Source organism: Sitophilus oryzae, unplaced genomic scaffold (assembly GCF_002938485.1).
Source record: "Sitophilus oryzae breed Bouriz unplaced genomic scaffold, Soryzae_2.0 scaffold_1639_pilon_pilon, whole genome shotgun sequence".
Lineage (NCBI taxonomy): Eukaryota > Metazoa > Arthropoda > Insecta > Coleoptera > Curculionidae > Sitophilus > Sitophilus oryzae.
Window position 1 is genome coordinate 813,236 of NW_022146324.1, and position 20,468 is coordinate 833,703.

Sequence of the window (20,468 nt, forward strand, 5' to 3'; positions counted from 1 at the left end):
TTTTAATTCACAGTTTAGAATTAAAAAAAATGTGTGTATTTTTTTGAGTTCAATAAAAATCAAGGCAAATTTGAAAAATTCGGTAAATTTCGCGTTTTTATTTCCAATACGTCCTGTAAACTATTTGTTTATTTTAATTTTATTATATCAGAAATGCAAATAATAAAATTACTGACGATGGCTGGATAAAATTGTAATATCCCTAGACTTTTCCGGTGTGTGTATTTAAATGTAACTATTCGAGAACACTTCAGTTTTTTTAAAACAGATACGTCTACAAAACCAGTTGATGATCTGTTAAAATGACATTATATCAAGTTAAACTTCAAAGTTAACAAAGAAATCTAGACCCTTAAATCTTCGAATTAAAGAACATAAAGATTTTATTTAAGAAAAGGCGGCTTTCACAAATTTAAGATTTGTCAGCATTCATGGGACACAGGGCACAGAATAGATTTTATGCAAAAATTAATAACTTAAAATTTTTTTTTGTCCGTTAGGCCAATTTGTTCATTAGTAAGCCACTGCTGACAATGCGGTCTTTGAATAAGAAGACTAGGGAAGGAGCATAATGCTATCCATGTATTCATGCATGATGGGCGGAAAAACGACTCTAGTGTGGGGATCCTTGACAGTTCTGTTTGACGATTCATTTGACACATTTGAATTTGATTTGAAATTTTGTGGATTTGTCAGTCTTTACGGAGCTTATTTTATGTTATTTATTATTTATTCTACTACTGATAGTAGGTAGTAAAGGTAGTAAATCTAGATGGAAATTGTGGCAGAACTTAAATTAACAGTGACACTATCGCGATTTATCGAAAAAGACTCTAAAATAGTTGGTTGTGTAGCGTGCGGTAGATCTCGGCAAAAATCGAGTGAAATAATGGAACAACTTTTCGCTAGTAAGTGACTATATAATATAAATACGTGTAGTAAACCGATCGTTTATGAAATTCACTTAAATTAACTAATTATACATTTTTTCTTGCATTTTTGCTTTTATTTACTACCTGTCAAAGATTAGATGTCAAAGAATTTAGATACGTCAATTTGACTTACCTGCCTCAGTAGCGTATCGGATGTTTGTGTTAATAAATAATTATTAAAACTTATCTATTTTTATTATAATAATATGTTTTTATAACAATTTTAGATAACTACCAACATTTATTTACAACGTAAAATAAAAAAAAAATGATTGAGTCTACCCCACGTCTACCCTACATCATAGTTTTACATTTTTTAAATAAAATTAGAACGGCACTGATAAACCGGAATTTAAGTCGACCATATTTGAGTCCCATCGCGGTGGACCTAAGATTTTTGATATGGTCCTTCCTTAGTCTGTGTCTTCTTATGTCTGTGTCTTCTTATTCAAAGATTACGGTGTATAGTCTGTGAAACGAATAACTTTGAATTTGACAGTTCCCGCGGGCTTTTCTAGTGTTAATTTTATTGGGTTAGCAACTTGCGGCCATGATGAAGCAATGCCGTCTTTAATAGAACAGCCTAGGGGCGAGATTTATTACGTCATGCTAGTTAGATACTACTGATTAATAAATATGTTGTAGAACACAAGTAAAATATAATTATTCCTCGCATTTTTGGTTTGTATTTTAAAAATGATATAGTTTATATGAAATATACATAATATACAGTTAATAAATACAATATATACCTATTTATAGTAATAAATACAAATGCAGCAAATGTTTTACAATATACAAATAATAAATAGGTACATAAGATATCTACATTGACTAATGCTGAAATCGTACTCCATAGTCAATGTAGATAGTTTTAGTGTTAAGAATAATAATTTTAAAAAATATGTGGTCATCTTTTGACAAGTTTATATTAGTTTATTAATTGCAGTAAACATTATGTGGTGTGTGGTGTGAATATTTTATATGTAATTTTTTGGATTATATTCGACACTATTTTTTTCATATGACACAACACTGATGAAGGCTATAATGTTAGCCGGAAGGTTTAGCCCAAACCAAATAAAAATAATGAAAAACCAAATGAAAACTTAATTAGCGTTTTTCCCGAAATCCCAAGAAAATCAAAAATTTTAGAATAATTTTATATATATTATAAAATGATCTCAGCCATCTTTATTTCATAGCCTTTTTTCTATGATATTGTATTATTTGCAAATATAATTTTTTGAACATTTATACTTGCAAAATATACATAAAAATTTTGTGAATGCAAATAATAATACATCACTATTAGTAGATATTGAATGTTTTTTGTTAAATTAGATCGATTTTCAAACCACAAAATTTAAAATATATTTTACATTTTACCCATTATCGTATGTACCTATTCATTATTTGTATATTGTAAAACATTTGCTGCATTTGTATGATTCATAATTTATTTGCCAAAGTATTTATTACTATAAATAGGTGTATATATTGTATTTATTAACTGTATATTATGTATATTTCATGTAAACTATATCATTTTTAAAATACAAACCAAAAATACGAGGAAGAATTATGTTTTCGATGTATTCTACAACATATTTTTTAATACGTAGTATCTAACTAGTGTGACGTCATAAATCTCACTCTAAGGCTGTCCTATTAGAAACGACATTGGTCTGATATTTAGAAATGTCAAAAGCTGATGACATTTTACTTTTGACAATTATGACATTTCGTGTTGATTTTTGTAAGAGGAGGAAGAACTGTCACCTGTTTTATTATTTTCCTTTTCTATTTCACGAAAGTAAAAAGAGTTACCTATCTGATCCGTTCAGGCACTCAATTTAAAGAATATCAGTAACTTTTTTGATAGAGGGATTTTATATTTGCCATGTTGGTAAAAAATAACGGTCAAAATTCAAAGTTATTCATTTTATAGACTACACTTTCGGGTCTATCGCTCTCAGGGGTCGATTAAGGTTTGCTCTAAGCATTTGCCATAAAATAGCGAGCGATTTGTTACAAAACCATATAAATTATATATCACTGTAATAACAAAACTTCAGTCTATTTCCGTACTGTAACGGAATTTTAATTGTATCTTTATTTTCGAGAAAATTTAGTCCAAACATTATTTCTTATGTTTGATTTATTTAACTTATTCTGTTGTTGTTTGACCACCAAAATCTTAAAAATTAAGAAGTTGTCTAAAAATATGCTACAATACTGACATAGTATAATTCTTTATCTTTAATTTCCTTCTTCATTTGTGTAAAAATACCTAGCCAGTTTTACATAAAACGTTAAATGCTGAACGCTTATTTTGCTACTTTTTCGGACTAGTGAAATGAACTCTTAACGCACAGCAGTGTTTACAAAAAATATCTATTTTATTTTGTAGATTTTCTTTCACTGGCAAAATATCCATAGGGTTTTTTGGATAGATAAATCCGCCACATAGGAATATATATTTTTTAAAATATTTTTTTATTTAAACAAATAAACCGTCTGCGTCTGAAGCGACTGGGACCACAGTTGACACCTGAAAAGATCTAGATTAAACTAAAATGCATAAAATGAGTTTATCCATTTCTGAAGCATTTATGTTTATGCTGTCATGTATACATTAATTACAATTTATATTCTGTGTATTTTTAAGTAACATTCCTAAAATAGAAGATGGAATTGGAGAAAAAGTTGGAATGTTGATATTCTTCCAAAGCACTTTCGTCACAGGTGTTGTATGGGCTTTGATCAAAGGCTGGCAGCTAGCTTTAGTATGCTTAGCCTCTTTTCCACTTCAAACGTTAGTTATGGGAGCTATAGCTTGGGTAAGAATATTAATAATAAAAGATATGAATATAATAAGCAATATACAGGGTGGTCCAAACTGTATTTCGGAAACTTCGGCAGCATCTTCTGCAGATAAAAGTAAGTAAAAAAGTTCGTATAAATGTATGCCCTAAAATGCTTAGTTTCGGAGATACAGGGTGGTACATAATTTCATTCTTATTTCAATTTTTTCAAAATAATTTCTAAACTAATGTAGATGTTTGGATGAAAATTGGTGTCTGGGAATTTTTTGACATGAGAAATTTGATTTTGATGTCAATATGGCTCCTACTTGTATATGGTACCAACTACGTATGTTTTAACTGGTTTGAAGGGTAATAACTTTTCGTCCGTATCTGTATAAAACTAATGAGTAAAAAAATATACATTTACAAAGTTTTTGACGTAAAATGTGTCTTGGCAAAACTCGCTACCTGTTATATATAATAATACCTGTTGTCATAGACTATTTAGTCAACATGTTTGATTAGGTAAAGTATAAGTATTTACTTATTATTGTTTTTATGCCAAAAGTTGAACAGAAACTGTTTTATCAACATTTTTTCGAAGAAAAAATTATGAATAATTTAAAAAAATAAAAAGTTCCCAAATTTGACATTTCTGTCAAATAACTATCTACTCAACACGTTTATTTTTTGTCAATAATGACATGTGTGACTATTTCCATTATAAATAACTTGACGGTTGCTCGTAGCGATTTTCATCAAGAGACATTTTTTACCTAAAGAGTCACGGAAATGTAAATTTTTTCCCTCAGTAGTTTTACGTAGGTACGGACGAAAAGATATTACTCATCAAAACAATTAAAACATCTGTAAGTGGCGCCCTCGACAAGTAAGGGTCATATTTACATCAAAATCAAATTTCTCATGTCAAAAAACTCCCAGACACCAACTTTCATCCAAATATTGACGTTACTTCAGAAATTATTTGGAAAATGTATCCCTGTATCTCCGAAACTAAGCATTTTAGGACAAACATTCATACGAATTTTTTTGTATATTTTTATCTGCAGAATATGCTGCCAAAGTTTCCGGAATACAGTTCAGACCACCTTGTATTATAGTTGAAAAGATGACTTCCATTAGTAGAAACAATATCAGTATTTGTCCGTGAAGTCACTCGAGAACAAGTCTGTATTATAATTCTTTCTGTTTTTTGGTCTTAGTTCTCTGCCAAATATTGCAAACAAGAAATGGCAGCATACAGTGGAGCTGGTTCTGTAGCCGAGGAAGTCCTCAGCTCCATAAGAACTGTCGTTGCTTTCGATGGACAAGACCGAGAAACAAAGCGTTATGAAGTTTACGTTAAAGAAGGTTAATTTTGGAAATGTACTGACATAATTTTAAATCTAAAGACTCTGAATCTTGCAGCGGAAAGTAACAACGTCAAAAGATGCCTTTTTAATGCTCTAAATCAAGGATTTATCTGGTTTCTTGCCTATTCTTGCTACGCTTTGGCCTTTTGGTATGGAGTTGGACTAGTTATTGCCGAAAGATCGTTGCCTGAAAACGAACAAGTTTACACTCCAGGAAATATGATGGGGGTAAGTAATACACACTACTTTAACGGGTTTCTGCCCATACAGGGTGTTACATTTTCTTGTGTTTAATCGTTTTTTTGTTTGTGAGTACAGATACAAAGATGCGGTTTTCACACAACTGTGCTATTTTTTATGAAACCTGATATATACATCCAGATTTTTTCTAGCCTTCTTTTCAACTCTAAAATGTTCTATTTTTTATCTCCTTTGTATCTGGGATATCCAAAAGGTTGAAACTGAGTCTGGTAGAGTTTTTCACGTAGAATCCAGCGGCGTAACCAGTTTTTCGCTGGGAGCTGCAATTTTCGAAACCCTGTATATTCTTTTATTATTTTATTTTCGTTTTTATGATTTTATTTTATGTTTTCTTTCTAAAAATATGATTTACTCTATACTTATTTTCGTTAATAAGGTAAAAAATGCATTATTTAACTTTTTAACATAAATCAGCCAAAGTCAATCAGATAATCAAGAAATTAATCTATAAATCAATAAAAATCAAAGGTTAAAGGAGTATTTTATTTAATCCGATAATTTTGCTTTCCATCGTGTTATCTTTATAAACTGCACTGAAATTGAATTTGTGTACCTTTTAGAGAACACCGTCAGTCGGTTAGAATTATTGATATTTTTAATGGACTTATGCAATAATAATTCTACAAATAGAAACTAGCGTGGAATAGCCAATACCCATAATTTGACGTCGAATTGCATTGTTTTTTTTTATTACCTAATTTAAACCGGCCAGCTATGTTATAAAGTTAAATAATGCATTTTTTACTTTGTTTATGGAAGTAAGTATAGAGTATATTATATTTTAGAAAGCTCATAACAAGGCAGATAAAATAAAAAAATAATATACGGGCCGTTTCATTAAAAAAAAGTTAGGATCATATTTGAATAATGACAGTTCCTAGCGAGTTCCGACGTGAAAAACTCTATGATATCCAATTTCCCCCTTTTCCTTAAAAATGCAACAATTTATACTTTGCCCTGTATATCTAGAAATAAGAGGATTAGGACGAATTTGTGTGTAGCATCTTTAGTTTCATAAAAAAGTGGCATAGTGATGTGAAAACCGCATCTTTGTAGCTCTACTCATAAACGAGAAACCCTGTAAAACGGACGAAAATGGGACACCCGGTACATATTTTCATTATGTTGATAATCATATTGAGAGTAATAATTGTATTATATGTATTAGATACCTAGATATAACATTTTAAAACAACAAAAAACATTACGTTAATTAAAATTCTATGAATTACAATCTATCAAATAATGAAAACGAAGTGATATTACCATTGAAACGCGTTTTAATTTTTTGGAAAAATTCAACCATATTTTCATGTTTTTCTTAAACTTCTCTAAAACGGTATGGAAATTTGGAAATGTATAACGGGATTAACCATTTTAGAACAAGCAAAAATTTTTATGAAGAATGCATTTTTCCCAAAATGTAAATAATAAAAAAGTTTATCCTCTTGTAAAGAAAATCCGGGGACATACTGTGTATATACTCTTGGAGTTTTTGCGAAATTAATTGCTTATGGCGATTCTTTTCCAGGTATTTTTCTGTACACTTATTGCCACATGGAATTTTGGTAGTGCCGGTCCTTACCTGGAAGTCTTTGGAATGGCTCGTGGAGCTGCTTATAAAGTGTTCAACATTTTGGATAGCCAGCCCAGCATGCATCGCCAAAACAACCTAGGCAAAAGGCCAGTCTTCGTTTCGGACATTGTGTTCAAAAACATCCGCTTCAAGTATCCAGCCAGACCAGATGTGCAGGTATTTTATTACTTGATTACGTCATGATAAAGAGTCCTATAACAGAGCATCGGGAATCTGTATCATCTATAATAAAAAAAAACTTAGGAATTTTGTAGAAGTACAATACTCTTAGGTTGTATTTCAGGGAAATATTTTAACTTCTGCTTCAAAATTCTACGCCAAATTTTCTAAAACATAAAATATTTTTTCTTTGTTATTTTTTGAAATGGAATACTCCATTTGAAATGGTATATTATCGTTTGAAGTTTGAACCGTATTTAAACAATTCAGTTTTAACCATTTATTTGAATATTATTACAACTTATTTAATAATTTCTATTGTATTTTTTCAGGTCTTATCCAACATAAATTTGGAAATAAGTTTTGGGGAAACCGTTGCTTTGGTTGGACACTCAGGTTCAGGAAAATCTACTTTAGTACAATTATTGCAAAGATTCTACGATCCAACATCTGGATATGTAAGGACAATAATATTTCTATTCAATATCTGGCTCGTAATATTCATCTAACCCTGACTAATTATCAGCCAAACATAACCTTTAATTAGTAATTTTGGATTTTAAGATTATCTTACAACATTTAAATGAAACAATAAAAAATATTCCAATTAAAGACAATTTGGAGTTGATTTTCATTCTCTTTAAAAAAATTTAGTTCTATTTACTGTTGGACATTTCCATGTCTCTAACAACAAATTGTCCTTGAACAATAAAATTCCGACTTTAATTTTTATCTATAATTTATTATTGACGCAAATGCCTATCAGTAGTTATGGTTAATTGAAAAATATTTAATTTCTTTGTTTCTTTTGTTGATTGTTTAAAATTAAGTTTTGCGAAAATAGTTATTATAACTGAGTATCGAATTTTTCGAATTCTTGTACTCTTTTTTTTTCTATCTCATTTATACCGGGTGCGTCTTGAAAGTGGCTCACTTCTATAACTTTTTTATTTTTTCAGATAAAAATACGAGATTTGGTATGTTAATATGTGACATAAATTAGGTTTGATTGACGTATTCAATTGTTTTTGGTTACTTCCTGTTTCACCGGAAATGGCTACAACTTTTGATTTTTAAATGGCACCTTCGGTATATTTTTACTTTATTCGATAGAAAATGACACTCTGAATAGAATGACGTATCATATGTCAACTTTTGACATTTTCGCTTAAAAACAAATCGTATTTTAAATTTCAATCTAGAGTGCCATGGCTGTGTTAAAAACATTAATTGTCAATCAAAGAACCTTGGAAAAATAATTTTCATCGTCTAATATTTTTCGTGTTTCGTGTCTTGTTTAATCATATCTCAATTTTTTTCAAATGGAACAAGGGTGGCTCATTAGCATATTTAGAAAAAAACATTTTTATACGAATAATTTGTACCACACACTTGGTATTTCGAGTCAAATTTTCGTTATAAACCGCATGTTACAATTTTAAAAAACCCATATGCGAAAATGTCAAAAATTGACATACGATATGTCATTCTATTCAGAATGTCATTCTCTATCGAATAAAGTAGAAATATACCAAGGGAGTCATTTAAAAATCAAAATTTGTAGTCGTTTCCGGTGAAACAGGAAGTGACCAAAAACAATTGAATACGTCAATCAATCCTAATTTATGTCATATACCAAATCTCATTTCTTTATCTGAAAAAATAAAAAAAAGTTATAGGGGTGAGCCACTTTTGAGACGCACCCGGTATATTTTATTAAATTATTAAAGTCTATAACTTAATTTTTGAAAATTTCCAATCGCTTGCAAAAAGCAACCTGTACGCTGAACAATCATCAAAAAGCATTTATTAAAAACAATCATTAAACATTTATAAAAAAATTGATAAGTCATCACCAATTTTGTGCAACCTTTTATTTTTTAATCTATGTATTTTGTGTCGAATCCCGTATTAGTAGAGGTTTACTGTTCATTGCAGAACTTTCTACATTATGCATATTAAGTGAATCAAAATCTTAAGATTTGATATAACCTAAAATTGTTCTTCATCAAAGGATAGAAAAATTTAATGTATTTCTATCAGTGGCGAAAACACCAGAATTCTTTTTAAGAAATATTTTACTAGTTAACCAAACAAATTCTGGCTTTTTAAATATAAAAGATACTCTGCCAATTTAGAATTAGAAATTACTATTTTCTTAGATTACCATTGACGGTGTCGATTTAAAAGATGTCAACTTGAATTACTTACGCCAAAATGTTGGCGTTGTTAGTCAAGAACCTTCTCTATTTGCCACATCCATAGCCGAAAATATTCGTTATGGTAAACTAAACGCCACGTTAGATGAAATTGGTAAGCGAAACAAGTATTTTTTCAAACAAGTATTTTTTCAAATAGTTTATTTTTTGTATTTCTCCTCATCTTTTATATCAATTTTTAGTTGCAGCTGCAAAAAAAGCTAATGCGCACAAGTTTATTTGCAAACTTCCTCATGGATATCAAACTGTAATAGGAGAACGAGGAGCTCAGCTATCCGGTGGCCAAAAACAGCGCATCGCTATTGCTAGAGCTTTGATAAAAGAACCAAATTTACTTATTTTGGACGAAGCTACCTCAGCTTTGGATACTGCTAGTGAATTGGAAGTCCAAGCAGCTTTGGATGCAGTAAATATTTTAATATTTTCTTACAGATTTTTTAGGTTATATCCATCTATTTTATTTACTAAAATACTAAATTATTTTTTATTATTTATAAATAGTGTTTTTAGGGTGGTTTAAAGAATCTTTTTTATTTTATATAGATTTTCAGTCTACCTGTATAGGACAAAAATATCTTACACATCTTTATCATCATAGAATTAATTTAGGAACAGTAGTCTGAAGAATACCGGATGCGTCTCAAAAGTGGATTACACCTATAACATTTTTATTTGTTTATAACTTTTTTATCACACCTATAACTTTTGGTATGTTAGTATATGACATAAATTAGGATTGATTGGTGTATTCAATTGTTTTTGGTCACTTCCTGTTTCACCGGAAATGATTACAACTTTTGATTTTTAAATGGCACCCTCGGTATTTTTTTTACTTTATTCGATAGAAAATGACATTCTGAATAGAATGACATATCATATGTCAACTTTTGACATTCTCGCTTAAAATGAAATTGTATTTTAAAATTCAATCTAGAGTGCCATGGCTATGTTAAAAACACTAATTCTTCATCAAGGAGCCTTGGAAAAATAGATTTGATCGTTTATAGTTTTTAGTGTCTTGTCCTGGCCAGTTAGAACATGCTCAAATCGTATTTTTAATCATATCTCAATTTTTTCAAATGGAACGAGGGTGGCTCATTAGCATATTTGGAAAAAGCATTTTTTTACGGATAATTTGATACCACACACTTGGTATTTCGAGTCAAATTTTCGTTACGAACCGCAAGTTATAATTTGAAATAAACCATATGCGAAAATGTCGAAAGTTGACACATGGTATGTCATTCTATTCAGAGTGACATTTTCTATCGAATAAAGTTAAAAAATACCGGGGATGTCATTTAAAAATCAAAAGTAGTAGTCATTTCCCTTGAAACCGGAAGTGACCGAAAACAATTGAAGACGTCAATCAATCCTAATTTATGCCATACACTAACATACCAAATCTCGTTTTTTAACTAAAAAAATAAAAAAGTTATAATGGTGAGCCACTTTTGAGACTCAGCTCATCTTTAAAATTATTTCTAATTAAAAATATTTATGTTTAATCGTAGATCAGTGGAGAGTGTACAAAAATTATTGTGGCACATAGATTATCGACTATACGAAACGCAGATAGGATTATTGTATTTGACAAAGGACAGATTGTAGAGGAAGGGTCTCATACAAAGCTGATGGAAGCGAAAGGAGTATATCATAATATGATTAATTCACAAGGCTATACGGAATTGAATAGTGGAGGTATTGTTTATATGTTTACTAATACAGCTATTATTTTATATCCTAGATTTTAGACTATTGTAAGCTCTATTTCATAGTTTAGTATTAATTGGTATGTAAAAAAAGACACAACAAAAATTTAAAACAAAATGTGAATCAGAGTTTGGCAAATTATGTATTATTATTTATTACTATGGAGTACTTGGCCACTGTGTTTTTCAACCGAGCAATAAATTTGTAACAACTTTAATTTCGGCAATATTTTATATAAATATTGAAACATCGTATGATCGAAATATTTTTTTTTGAATATAAGTAAGTGCGAATCAGTGTTAACAGAATTATGTATAATTATTTTTTACTGCAGAGAATTTTTATGCTTTATTCCAGTGAAAGATATTTAATTAAGTTCTTTAAATCCATCACTTGATTTTTTTTGTATTTAACTACTGTGACAGATTATGAACTTTTGAATAATAGCGATATGTCAAATAATGTGCTGACTGGCCAGTAATTTATACAGGGTGTTTCAAAAAACAGGTGCCATCCCTGGGGGGGGGGCAGATTCCTCACCTAAAAATAAGAATTATTTTTCATATCAACATAGGTCCGATTCTGCTTTGTTTGGTTTGGTTTGGGTGCAAATTTTGAGGGCAAAAGTTACTGTAAGTGCTACATATTTTAATGCTAAAAAGTGTCGATAAATTCATAAGGGCGTGCCGAGGGGTGTCTCGCTCGGGTAAAAAATATACACGTACTGCCAAAATATCCTTCCACTGCTAAGCGACTGCCAATGACTATGAAGAAGACTGCTTATGACTGCCATGTAATTATTATAGGCGACTGCCATAAGACTGCCAATGACTGCCAGCGACTGCCAAGAAAATGTACATCTAATTCCAATAGTGAGACACCCCTCGGGACGTGCATATGGGTTATCACTGGAATATTTATCAAAAAAACATGTACGTCACTGACTTTTTTCTTCGTTTAATACCAATTAGAAGTTATCTCTTGATATTTTGTCGAATTCGGCCTCCTTGATGAACACAATTTTATTAATCACAATTAATAAGATTAAAATAAAATTAATAAATTATATATCTCACCTAACTTATTATTAAATATTATTATTACCGTATGATCGAAAAAAAATGGCGTCCAGTTGGCTTGGAAATGCCGATCGATGACATTTCCCATATAATTTTACATATAAAATGACAGCGATTTTCATATCATAGCCATCGCCGACGCCGTTTTTATTCGATCGTACGGTATTAGTTATTATTACTATTAGTCCAACCTACAGCAATTTGAAATAAAAAATAGTGGTATTTAAGATAATAATTACAAAAACCTAATTTTAAAAAGTTTTAACATCCTGTAACTCTAAAACTATGCATTTTCATACCCATGTTTATAGAAACTTTTTTTCATATTTCTTGATGAGAAATCAATGAGTGCCTACTAATTTCGCACTTTCGCAAGTTAATAATATTATTTTTTTTTAAAGATTGCTATTGGACTTGGATTAAGGCAAATTATTAAAATTGCATTTATCTCATCAAGGAGGCCGTAATCGATAAAATATCAAGAGTCAACTTTTAATCGGCATTAAACTGCTTACACTATTTCGCTAACAAGAGAAAATAAATCAGTGACGTACATGCTTTTTTTAGAAAAATATTCCATTGAAAACTCATATTCACGTCCCTAATGAATTTGTCGACACTTTTTTAGCTTTAAAATATTGCGCATTTATAGTAACCTTTACCCTCAAAATTTAGTTGGAAGAAAATTATAATAAATCAAAAAAATATTAAGACTTTAACACCCTGTAGCTACTAAACAAAGAAGAATCGGACTATGTTGGTATGAAAAATAAATGTTATTTTACGTGAGGAATCCCTCACGGGAGATGACACATGTTTTTTGAAACACCCTGTATAATGGAGCAACAAATTTGTACAACTTATACTTCGAATGGACAAAAAAATTTACAGATATTAATATTATATCCAATAAGACATTAATATAGTTGTTATTAAAAATAATTATTATGTAAGATTAATGCATTATTTTCATATTTATTTTTAGATGACATAAAAAGTAATATCGAGAAATCCGAGACCAGATTTTCGATCTCCACAGACGAGAAAGTTGATATGCCACCTGAAGAAACTGAAAAATCGAAAGAAGAAGCCAACACATCTGGTGTACTATTGAAGATTATCAAAACAAACACTCCTGAGTGGTTATCCATGGTAGTGGGATGTTTGGCATCTCTGGTTAATGGAGCTTCTTTGCCCATGTATGGTTTGATTTTTGGAGATATTTTGGGCGTAAGCAGGAAAATTTTATAATAGACAGTTTATAAAATTTTAATTGATTTTTTAGGTTTTGTCTATTCAGGATATTTTCTCTCTTCGTTATCAGGCGAACTTATACTGCTTGGACTTTCTTTATCTTGGATTAGTGTCTGGAGTAGGAATGTTTTTACAGGTACGTACTACTTTCTATTGTGAACGGTTGTTGAAAATAGAAAAAAAAAGTTATTTAAGGTTTTAATAATGATACTAATAAAAGTGATAATGGACTTAAAACTTTAGTAGACTTGTTAAAAAATAATTCGTGTATAGTCCCCAGATGGTTAGGTTAGGTTAGGTTGACTTTCGTACCACCGAGGCGCAACTATCGATAGTAAAAGGATGGTAAAAGGCTTTTTTTCAGGCAAGCCAAATTATAAAATAGAAAACAAATTTCTTGCAGTATAGGTATATAATAAAATTATACAGGGTTGTTCACCACATACGACACGGAGTATTGTAGCTAAACGATTAGATTATTGCAAATTGTAAGTTTTGGGTTCGTTGAAGGTCAATTAGAGCTACAATTTAAAAATATTTTTACAAGATACAGAGTGTCCCAAATAAGTAAAAAATATTATAGTTATATTTTTTTAAATGGAACACCCTGTATATTATTCTATTTTTGGATTCTACGATTGAAATAAAGGTAAATTTGACTAAGGTTTATCACACTTAAACCGTACCGTTTTAGAAATATTTTCAATTTTATGAAATTGCAGTAAAAATTTTAAGGCTTTATTTCTCCCAGGGTATCAAAGTTTTTAATACCAAATATTTAGTGAAGATTATTTATTGATCAGATATTGTGTTGCAATAATAAAAATTTTACTACCTTATACAGAGTGTCCAAAAATTTATATTAAATAATTACTAGCTTTAAACGGCAATAACTTGTTTAATTTAAATGGAACACCCTATATATTTTACGTAAATCAGATGCACAATGTAATTGTCTATCAAATTTTATAATACCATTTTTTAACCATCTCTTCAAGTTTTCGTAGAAAATGCATTTTTTTATAATTTAGGCCTCATTTATCACTATACCCATGGAATATTGACATTTCAGATTTTTTTATAGCACCATAATATATATAAAATGTACAGGTGGTAAATATTGCAAGCCCATTGGCATACAAAATAAACTATTTAAATATTTATAAAAGAGTATACCAATTAAATATACCATCATTATTTCCTACCAAAAACACAAAAAATTAGTTAATTACATACTTATAAATTGTTTTAATTAAAAAATTATTCTAAATAAATGTGGATTTGGCTCAGAAATCAATATAATAATAAGTCATAAAAATGAACGTGTGTTTTTATAAATAAACATTCGTTAATAAATGAAGTAAAATCTATAAGGTGTTGCTTTTTACCACACTGTCTAATACACACACAAAATTCAATTTTTTAGTATTTGGAGCAATTATTACTACAACGTAAACAGTCAAATAATGTAGTTTGAATACTGGGATCATATTAATCGGTCCTCTTTAACAAAAAATATTTAAACAGTTTTTTTATTTTTTAATTAAATAAGCGAACTAGATATATCGACAATATTAGTATCTGTACCCTTTGAAAATTTGTTATATCTTTAAAAATAAGCTAAAATGTCAATATTCCATGGGTATAGCGATAAATGAGGTCTAAATTATAAGAAAATGCATTTTCTATGAAAACTTGAAGAGGTGGGTAAAAAATGGAACAATACAATTTGATAGACAATTACATTGTGCATCTGATTCGCGTAAAATATATAGGGTGTTCTATTTAAATTAAACAAGTTATTGCCGCTTAAAGCTAGTAATTATTTAATATAAATTTTTGGACACTCTGTATAAGGTAGTAAAATTTTTATTATTGCAACACAATATCTGATCAATAAATAATCTTCAGTAAATATTTAGTATTAAAAACTTTTGATACCCTTGGAGAAATAAAGCCTTAAATTTTTACTGCAATTTCATAAAATTGAAAATATTTCAAAAACGGTAAGGTTTAAGTGTGATAAACCTTAATCAAATTTACCTTTATTTCAATCGTAGAATCTAAAAATAGAATAATATACAGGGTGTTCTATTTAAAAAAATACAACTATAATATTTTTTACTTATTTGGGACACTCTGTATCTTGTAAAAATATTTTTAAATTGTTGCTCTAATAGTCCTTCAACGAACCCAAAACTTACAATTTGTAATAATCTAATCGTTTAGTTACAATACTCCGTGTCGTATGTGGTGAACAACCCTGTATAAGGATTCTTGCCACTTAACTGCTGATATAGAAATTTAATTCTACGCTGTGTTTGTCATAATGTGGACCATTCTAGCTCTCACTACCGGTTTCGGAGCCCTACTCCATCATCAGATAGTTGCGCCTCGGTGGTACGAAAGTACTACCATTGCACGCAGGCCGGTATCTCCCGTTCGGGACTTAATATAACGATACTTTCCGACAAGACGGAATTAACTATCTCTGCGCTGTGGTCATTTTGTGGATCTGCCCAAGCTCACCTGATGATGGAGTAGGGCTCCGAAACCGGCAGTGAGAGCAGGTTGATCCACATTATGACAAACACAGCGTAGAATTAAATTTCTGTATCAGCAGTTAAGTGGCAAGAATCCTTATATAATTTTAAATTCTTATAAAGTGGTCAATATCATTTTGTTGAATATGATGTAAAGATATCGATTTCCAAATTAACCAATTCTCATTTTCCATTCTATCAACCCAATTTTAGATTTTCTTGTAGATCTTTGCATTTGGATATGCTGGAGAAAAACTGACGTACCGCCTAAGAACCAAAATGTTCTCGTCCATGTTACGGCAAGAAATCGGATGGTTTGACAAAAAAGAAAATGGCGTCGGCGCCCTCTGTGCCCAGTTATCTGGCGACGCAGCCAGTGTTCAAGGGGTAAAGTATAATACTTTATATTTATGTAAAATTTTGGTTTTGATTGGTCCTGTGTTTTAGGCTGGGGGTTCTAGGATTGGATTGATCTTAAATTCGGTTTCTACTTTTATCTTATCTACCGTTTTTGGACTTTATTTGGAATGGAGGTTGGCGTTGATAGCAGGAGTGTTCTTTCCAATTCTGTTTTTCTGCATTTACTACGAAAGAATTGCCCTGCAACAGGAAGCTATTTATACTCAAAAATTGTTGGAAAAATCAGCTAAAGTAAGTAAATATGTACGTAACAAATACAGTTTTGGGATCAGATTATATTTTGTTTGCGATAAATAGTCAACATATATTCTTTGTCTAGTACTCTAGCTTTAGTAAATTTAAATACGTCTCACGAAGTGTCCCAGAGAACTACTAGCATCGATATATCAAAGTGTACATTTTGCCTAAGTATTTAACCAAATATCAATTAATATTAATGCTGCTGTGAGCATTTTGGCCAAAATATTATCATGCTCATTTGGTTATTTAATGTAAAGTCTGTTCAACGAGTCAAGGAAGATTTCGACAGACGACATCGAAAAAATGATAAAACACAACATAAATAAAACAAAATATTTTATTAATAATAACACTTGCTGAATTTTACACCTTGAAAGTTGATATAATAACTTTAATCCAAATGTTTTGAAACCAGTGCCATTATCTTTTTGCAGTACGAAAATCTATTATTTATCTATCGTGTGATTCGTTCGTTATTTTAGTCGTTATTTTATAGCTACTCCACTTTTTAGTACCATATACAAGATGGTAAATTTTATTGATGGTAACTTTATTGGTGTATAAAACTCTCTGTTTGGGCATCGAATATTAACTATACAGGGTGCTACAAATTCGAGGTACGAGCATTGGTATCTCGGAAATCGTAATAGATACGAAGATGGTTAAATTGGGGCAAAGTTGCGCCTTGGGCTGTTCACCAAGGTGCCATCAAAAAAGTTTTAAAAATTTCAAGGATTGCTGAGTTTTGTAAAAAACGTATTTTTTGAATATTAATTTTATTTTTTCCTGTCGTTACTTTTTAGAAAATCAAAGAACTAATTGCACATTCTCATAGCCACTTTATTAGGACTATCTGATAGTATTTTTAGATTTTCAAATTAGCTGATAATTTGTAAGATACAGAGGCCAACTTAATTTATTTAAATACGGACCTGCATTTTTTATTTCAGATTTTGAAAGAACTCAGTCTCTTGAGTACAATGATATGCCGCACTTTATACTTTTTTTGTTTTTGGTACTTTAACAGCAACAAAACTATTTAATTATTATTTAAAAAAATTTAAAGTCCGACTCTGTTTTTTAAATTATTTAATCTGATTAAATTCATTGCAACAATATTGATCAATGCTAATTAACATTGAATAAGGAAAATTGAGTCAATTGAAAGATTCAAATAAATAATATCCAGATCAGCAATTTAAAGATATTATTTTTAACTTTTCTAAAAAATCTTCTTCTTGAAATTTTCACGTACGATCTAACAATTTGCATAATATTAATCGTAGTTATTATAAATAAATTAACTTCTACAAACTAGTTTCTAATGCTTTACATAGTCTATATCAGCGGTCGCCAACCTCTTCAATGTGTTGAGCTACTATGTTAATTTTGGAATAAACAGTGAGCTACCCACACGGAAGCCACGTAACGCAACGTAAATGAAATAATCCAGAGTTAATTTATCATTATATGTATTTATTTTACTATTTAACTGGTAATACATAATACATGTCATAGGTACTAATAATAAACTAATAACAAAACAACTAATATTACTAGTACGTACTTGTTCATAGCTACATTCCTACCTACCAAACGAAGGTGTTTGAAAAATAAACACAAACTTTTATCCAGCCACAACGGCATGTCACGTAAGATTTAAAAATTGTTATTAATATCAACAAAAAAGTAACGCACTATCATAAACATAAACATTGAGAAATAAAAAAGCACGTTCAATGGGAAGGCTGACACTCAGACTCATCGATAATTTTTTTAATGTTTGCAGTATAATTTGATACAGCCATTCGAATACAATTATCCAAATGTTCATCTGTAAGTCGATTGCGATATTTGTTCTTAATAAACTTCATATTGGAAAAAGAAGATTCACACAAATAGGTTGAACTGAATAATGCTTTCACTTTCAAGGCAACACGGCATAGAACTGAATATTTGTCTTTGCTTACAATAGACCAGATACATTTGGTACTTGAGACTAACGATTTTAAGGCTAAATCATTTTGAAACTCAATTACTTCCATTTCTGTTGCAGCGATGTCTTCGCCAAAGTTCTGCATAACACAAGTTGCAAACTGTTGGATATCAATTTCCATAAAGGGTGAACCAACAAACTGCGCTACTAAAGCCATTTCGTCGAAGTCCTTAAAACGATTTTTGAAGTTATTCTTCAAGGTAGAAACTATTTCTACATGATATTTGCTGTCATAGGGTTCTAATGGATTTTGAGATATCTTTTCTGAAAGAATAGGAAAATGCTTGGCATCGCTGTTAATTAGGTTTTGTTCCCAAAACTCCAGCTTTCTGATAAATGCTTTTATATCAGAAATCATTTCCGCTAGTTCTTTGTCTCTCCCCTGAAGCTGCAAATTAAGTTCGTTTAATTTCTCTGTAATGTCCACGAGAAAACCAAAATCCCGAAGCCAGATTGAATTTTCTAGTTCCGGAATCGGTTCATCGCGTTGTTTGAAAAATTGAACTATGCCAGATAGGACATCATTAAAACGTTTCAGCACTCGTCCTCTACTTAGCCATCGGACTCCAGAGTGAAGGAGTAGGTCCCCGTATTGACAGTCGACTTCATCGGCCAAAGTTTTGAATAATCTTCTTTGTAATGCTTGAGCTCTAATCTTGTTCACAATTTTTACCACCAGTTTCATAACGTTGTTTAGTTTCAGAAAATTTCCACATAATGCTTGCTGATGGATAATGCAGTGGTAAGAGAGAAATTGCGGAAAAGTTTCATCTTTACGACATAACGCCACCAGACCCTTATCACAACCCACCATAGCTGGAGCGCCATCGGTTGTCAAGCCTACCATTTTCGATATTGGAATTTTCTCGGAAGAAATAATATTTTTTAAATGAGAAAACAACTCCTGTCCAGTAGTGTATCCTTTCAGTGGAATAAACTTCAAAAGATCTTCTTTAATCGTAAAATCACTAAAAACCATCCTGACGAACACGGCCATCTGGGCAGTCTCAACCACATCTGTTGATTCATCCAGTTGAAGTGAAAAATAAACACAGTTATCTAAGTCAGTTCTTAACTGTAAAAAAATATCATTGCTCATTACTTCTACACGTCTCATCACTGTATTAGCAGAAAGTTGCATAGATTTTATAGCTGAAAGTATCTCGTCTTTATTTCTAAAGTTGGCAAATAACGAATCAGCAGCTTCTAAAAACGCCTGTTTTATCATTTCCCCGTCTTCATAAGGTTTCTTTTTTTGTGCAATTATCTGGGACACACGGTACGATGCTTCAGTTGCAGCCTTATTTTTGTCGACTGTTCTTAAAAATATTGATTGTTGTCCGATTAACTGATTTTTTAACTGTTTCAGTTTCTCCTTTCTGGCGACAGAATGTAGTGGGAATGATTTTTCAAAATTAGAATGTACAGTTGTATGATGTCTCTCAATATTTCCTTTTTTAGCAACGGAGACCGAAGTATTACATAACAAACACACATTTTTACCTTTAACTTCTGTAAAAAAGTACTGTTCTTCCCATTCCGAATGAAAGTGGTATGTCTTTACCTTCTTACTACTGCTTGCCATAATATTCTTTTTTGTTGTTCTCTACTAACCCAACCGCTGGACGTTGGTTATGCGTTCAGGTTCAGTTTTAAACTAAGCGCAATGTCGCCGCACCGTGCGTATTTATACCGTTCAAAGCAATCCAGACCGTTCTCTCTCGAACACTAACGCGCTGGTCCGGCCGGTCGGTTCTAGCCGCTTCTAGCTTGATGGCGTCAGCGGCATCGCTCACCGCAACGTTGCCGCTGTTTATGTTTAATATTATGACAATTACATTTTTTTGTGGAATTTTCGGAAGCTTCTCTGAT

The 20,468-nt window shown here is 30.8% G+C and overlaps 1 protein-coding gene across 2 annotated transcripts in view; it reads left to right on the forward strand.

Moving 5' to 3' along the window:
- Positions 1-20,468, forward strand: part of LOC115880585 (ATP-dependent translocase ABCB1-like) — a 60,961-nt gene that overhangs the window by 26,439 nt on the left and 14,054 nt on the right. For both annotated transcript variants that reach the window (XM_030897845.1, XM_030897844.1), the window contains exons 5-16: positions 3,604-3,775; positions 4,966-5,113; positions 5,171-5,343; positions 6,908-7,129; positions 7,465-7,590; positions 9,295-9,445; positions 9,534-9,757; positions 10,866-11,052; positions 13,129-13,373; positions 13,429-13,533; positions 16,166-16,327; positions 16,388-16,591. In XM_030897845.1, coding sequence (XP_030753705.1) covers positions 3,604-3,775; positions 4,966-5,113; positions 5,171-5,343; positions 6,908-7,129; positions 7,465-7,590; positions 9,295-9,445; positions 9,534-9,757; positions 10,866-11,052; positions 13,129-13,373; positions 13,429-13,533; positions 16,166-16,327; positions 16,388-16,591 — 2,119 coding nt within the window. The remainder of the gene's footprint in view (positions 1-3,603; positions 3,776-4,965; positions 5,114-5,170; positions 5,344-6,907; positions 7,130-7,464; positions 7,591-9,294; positions 9,446-9,533; positions 9,758-10,865; positions 11,053-13,128; positions 13,374-13,428; positions 13,534-16,165; positions 16,328-16,387; positions 16,592-20,468) is intronic.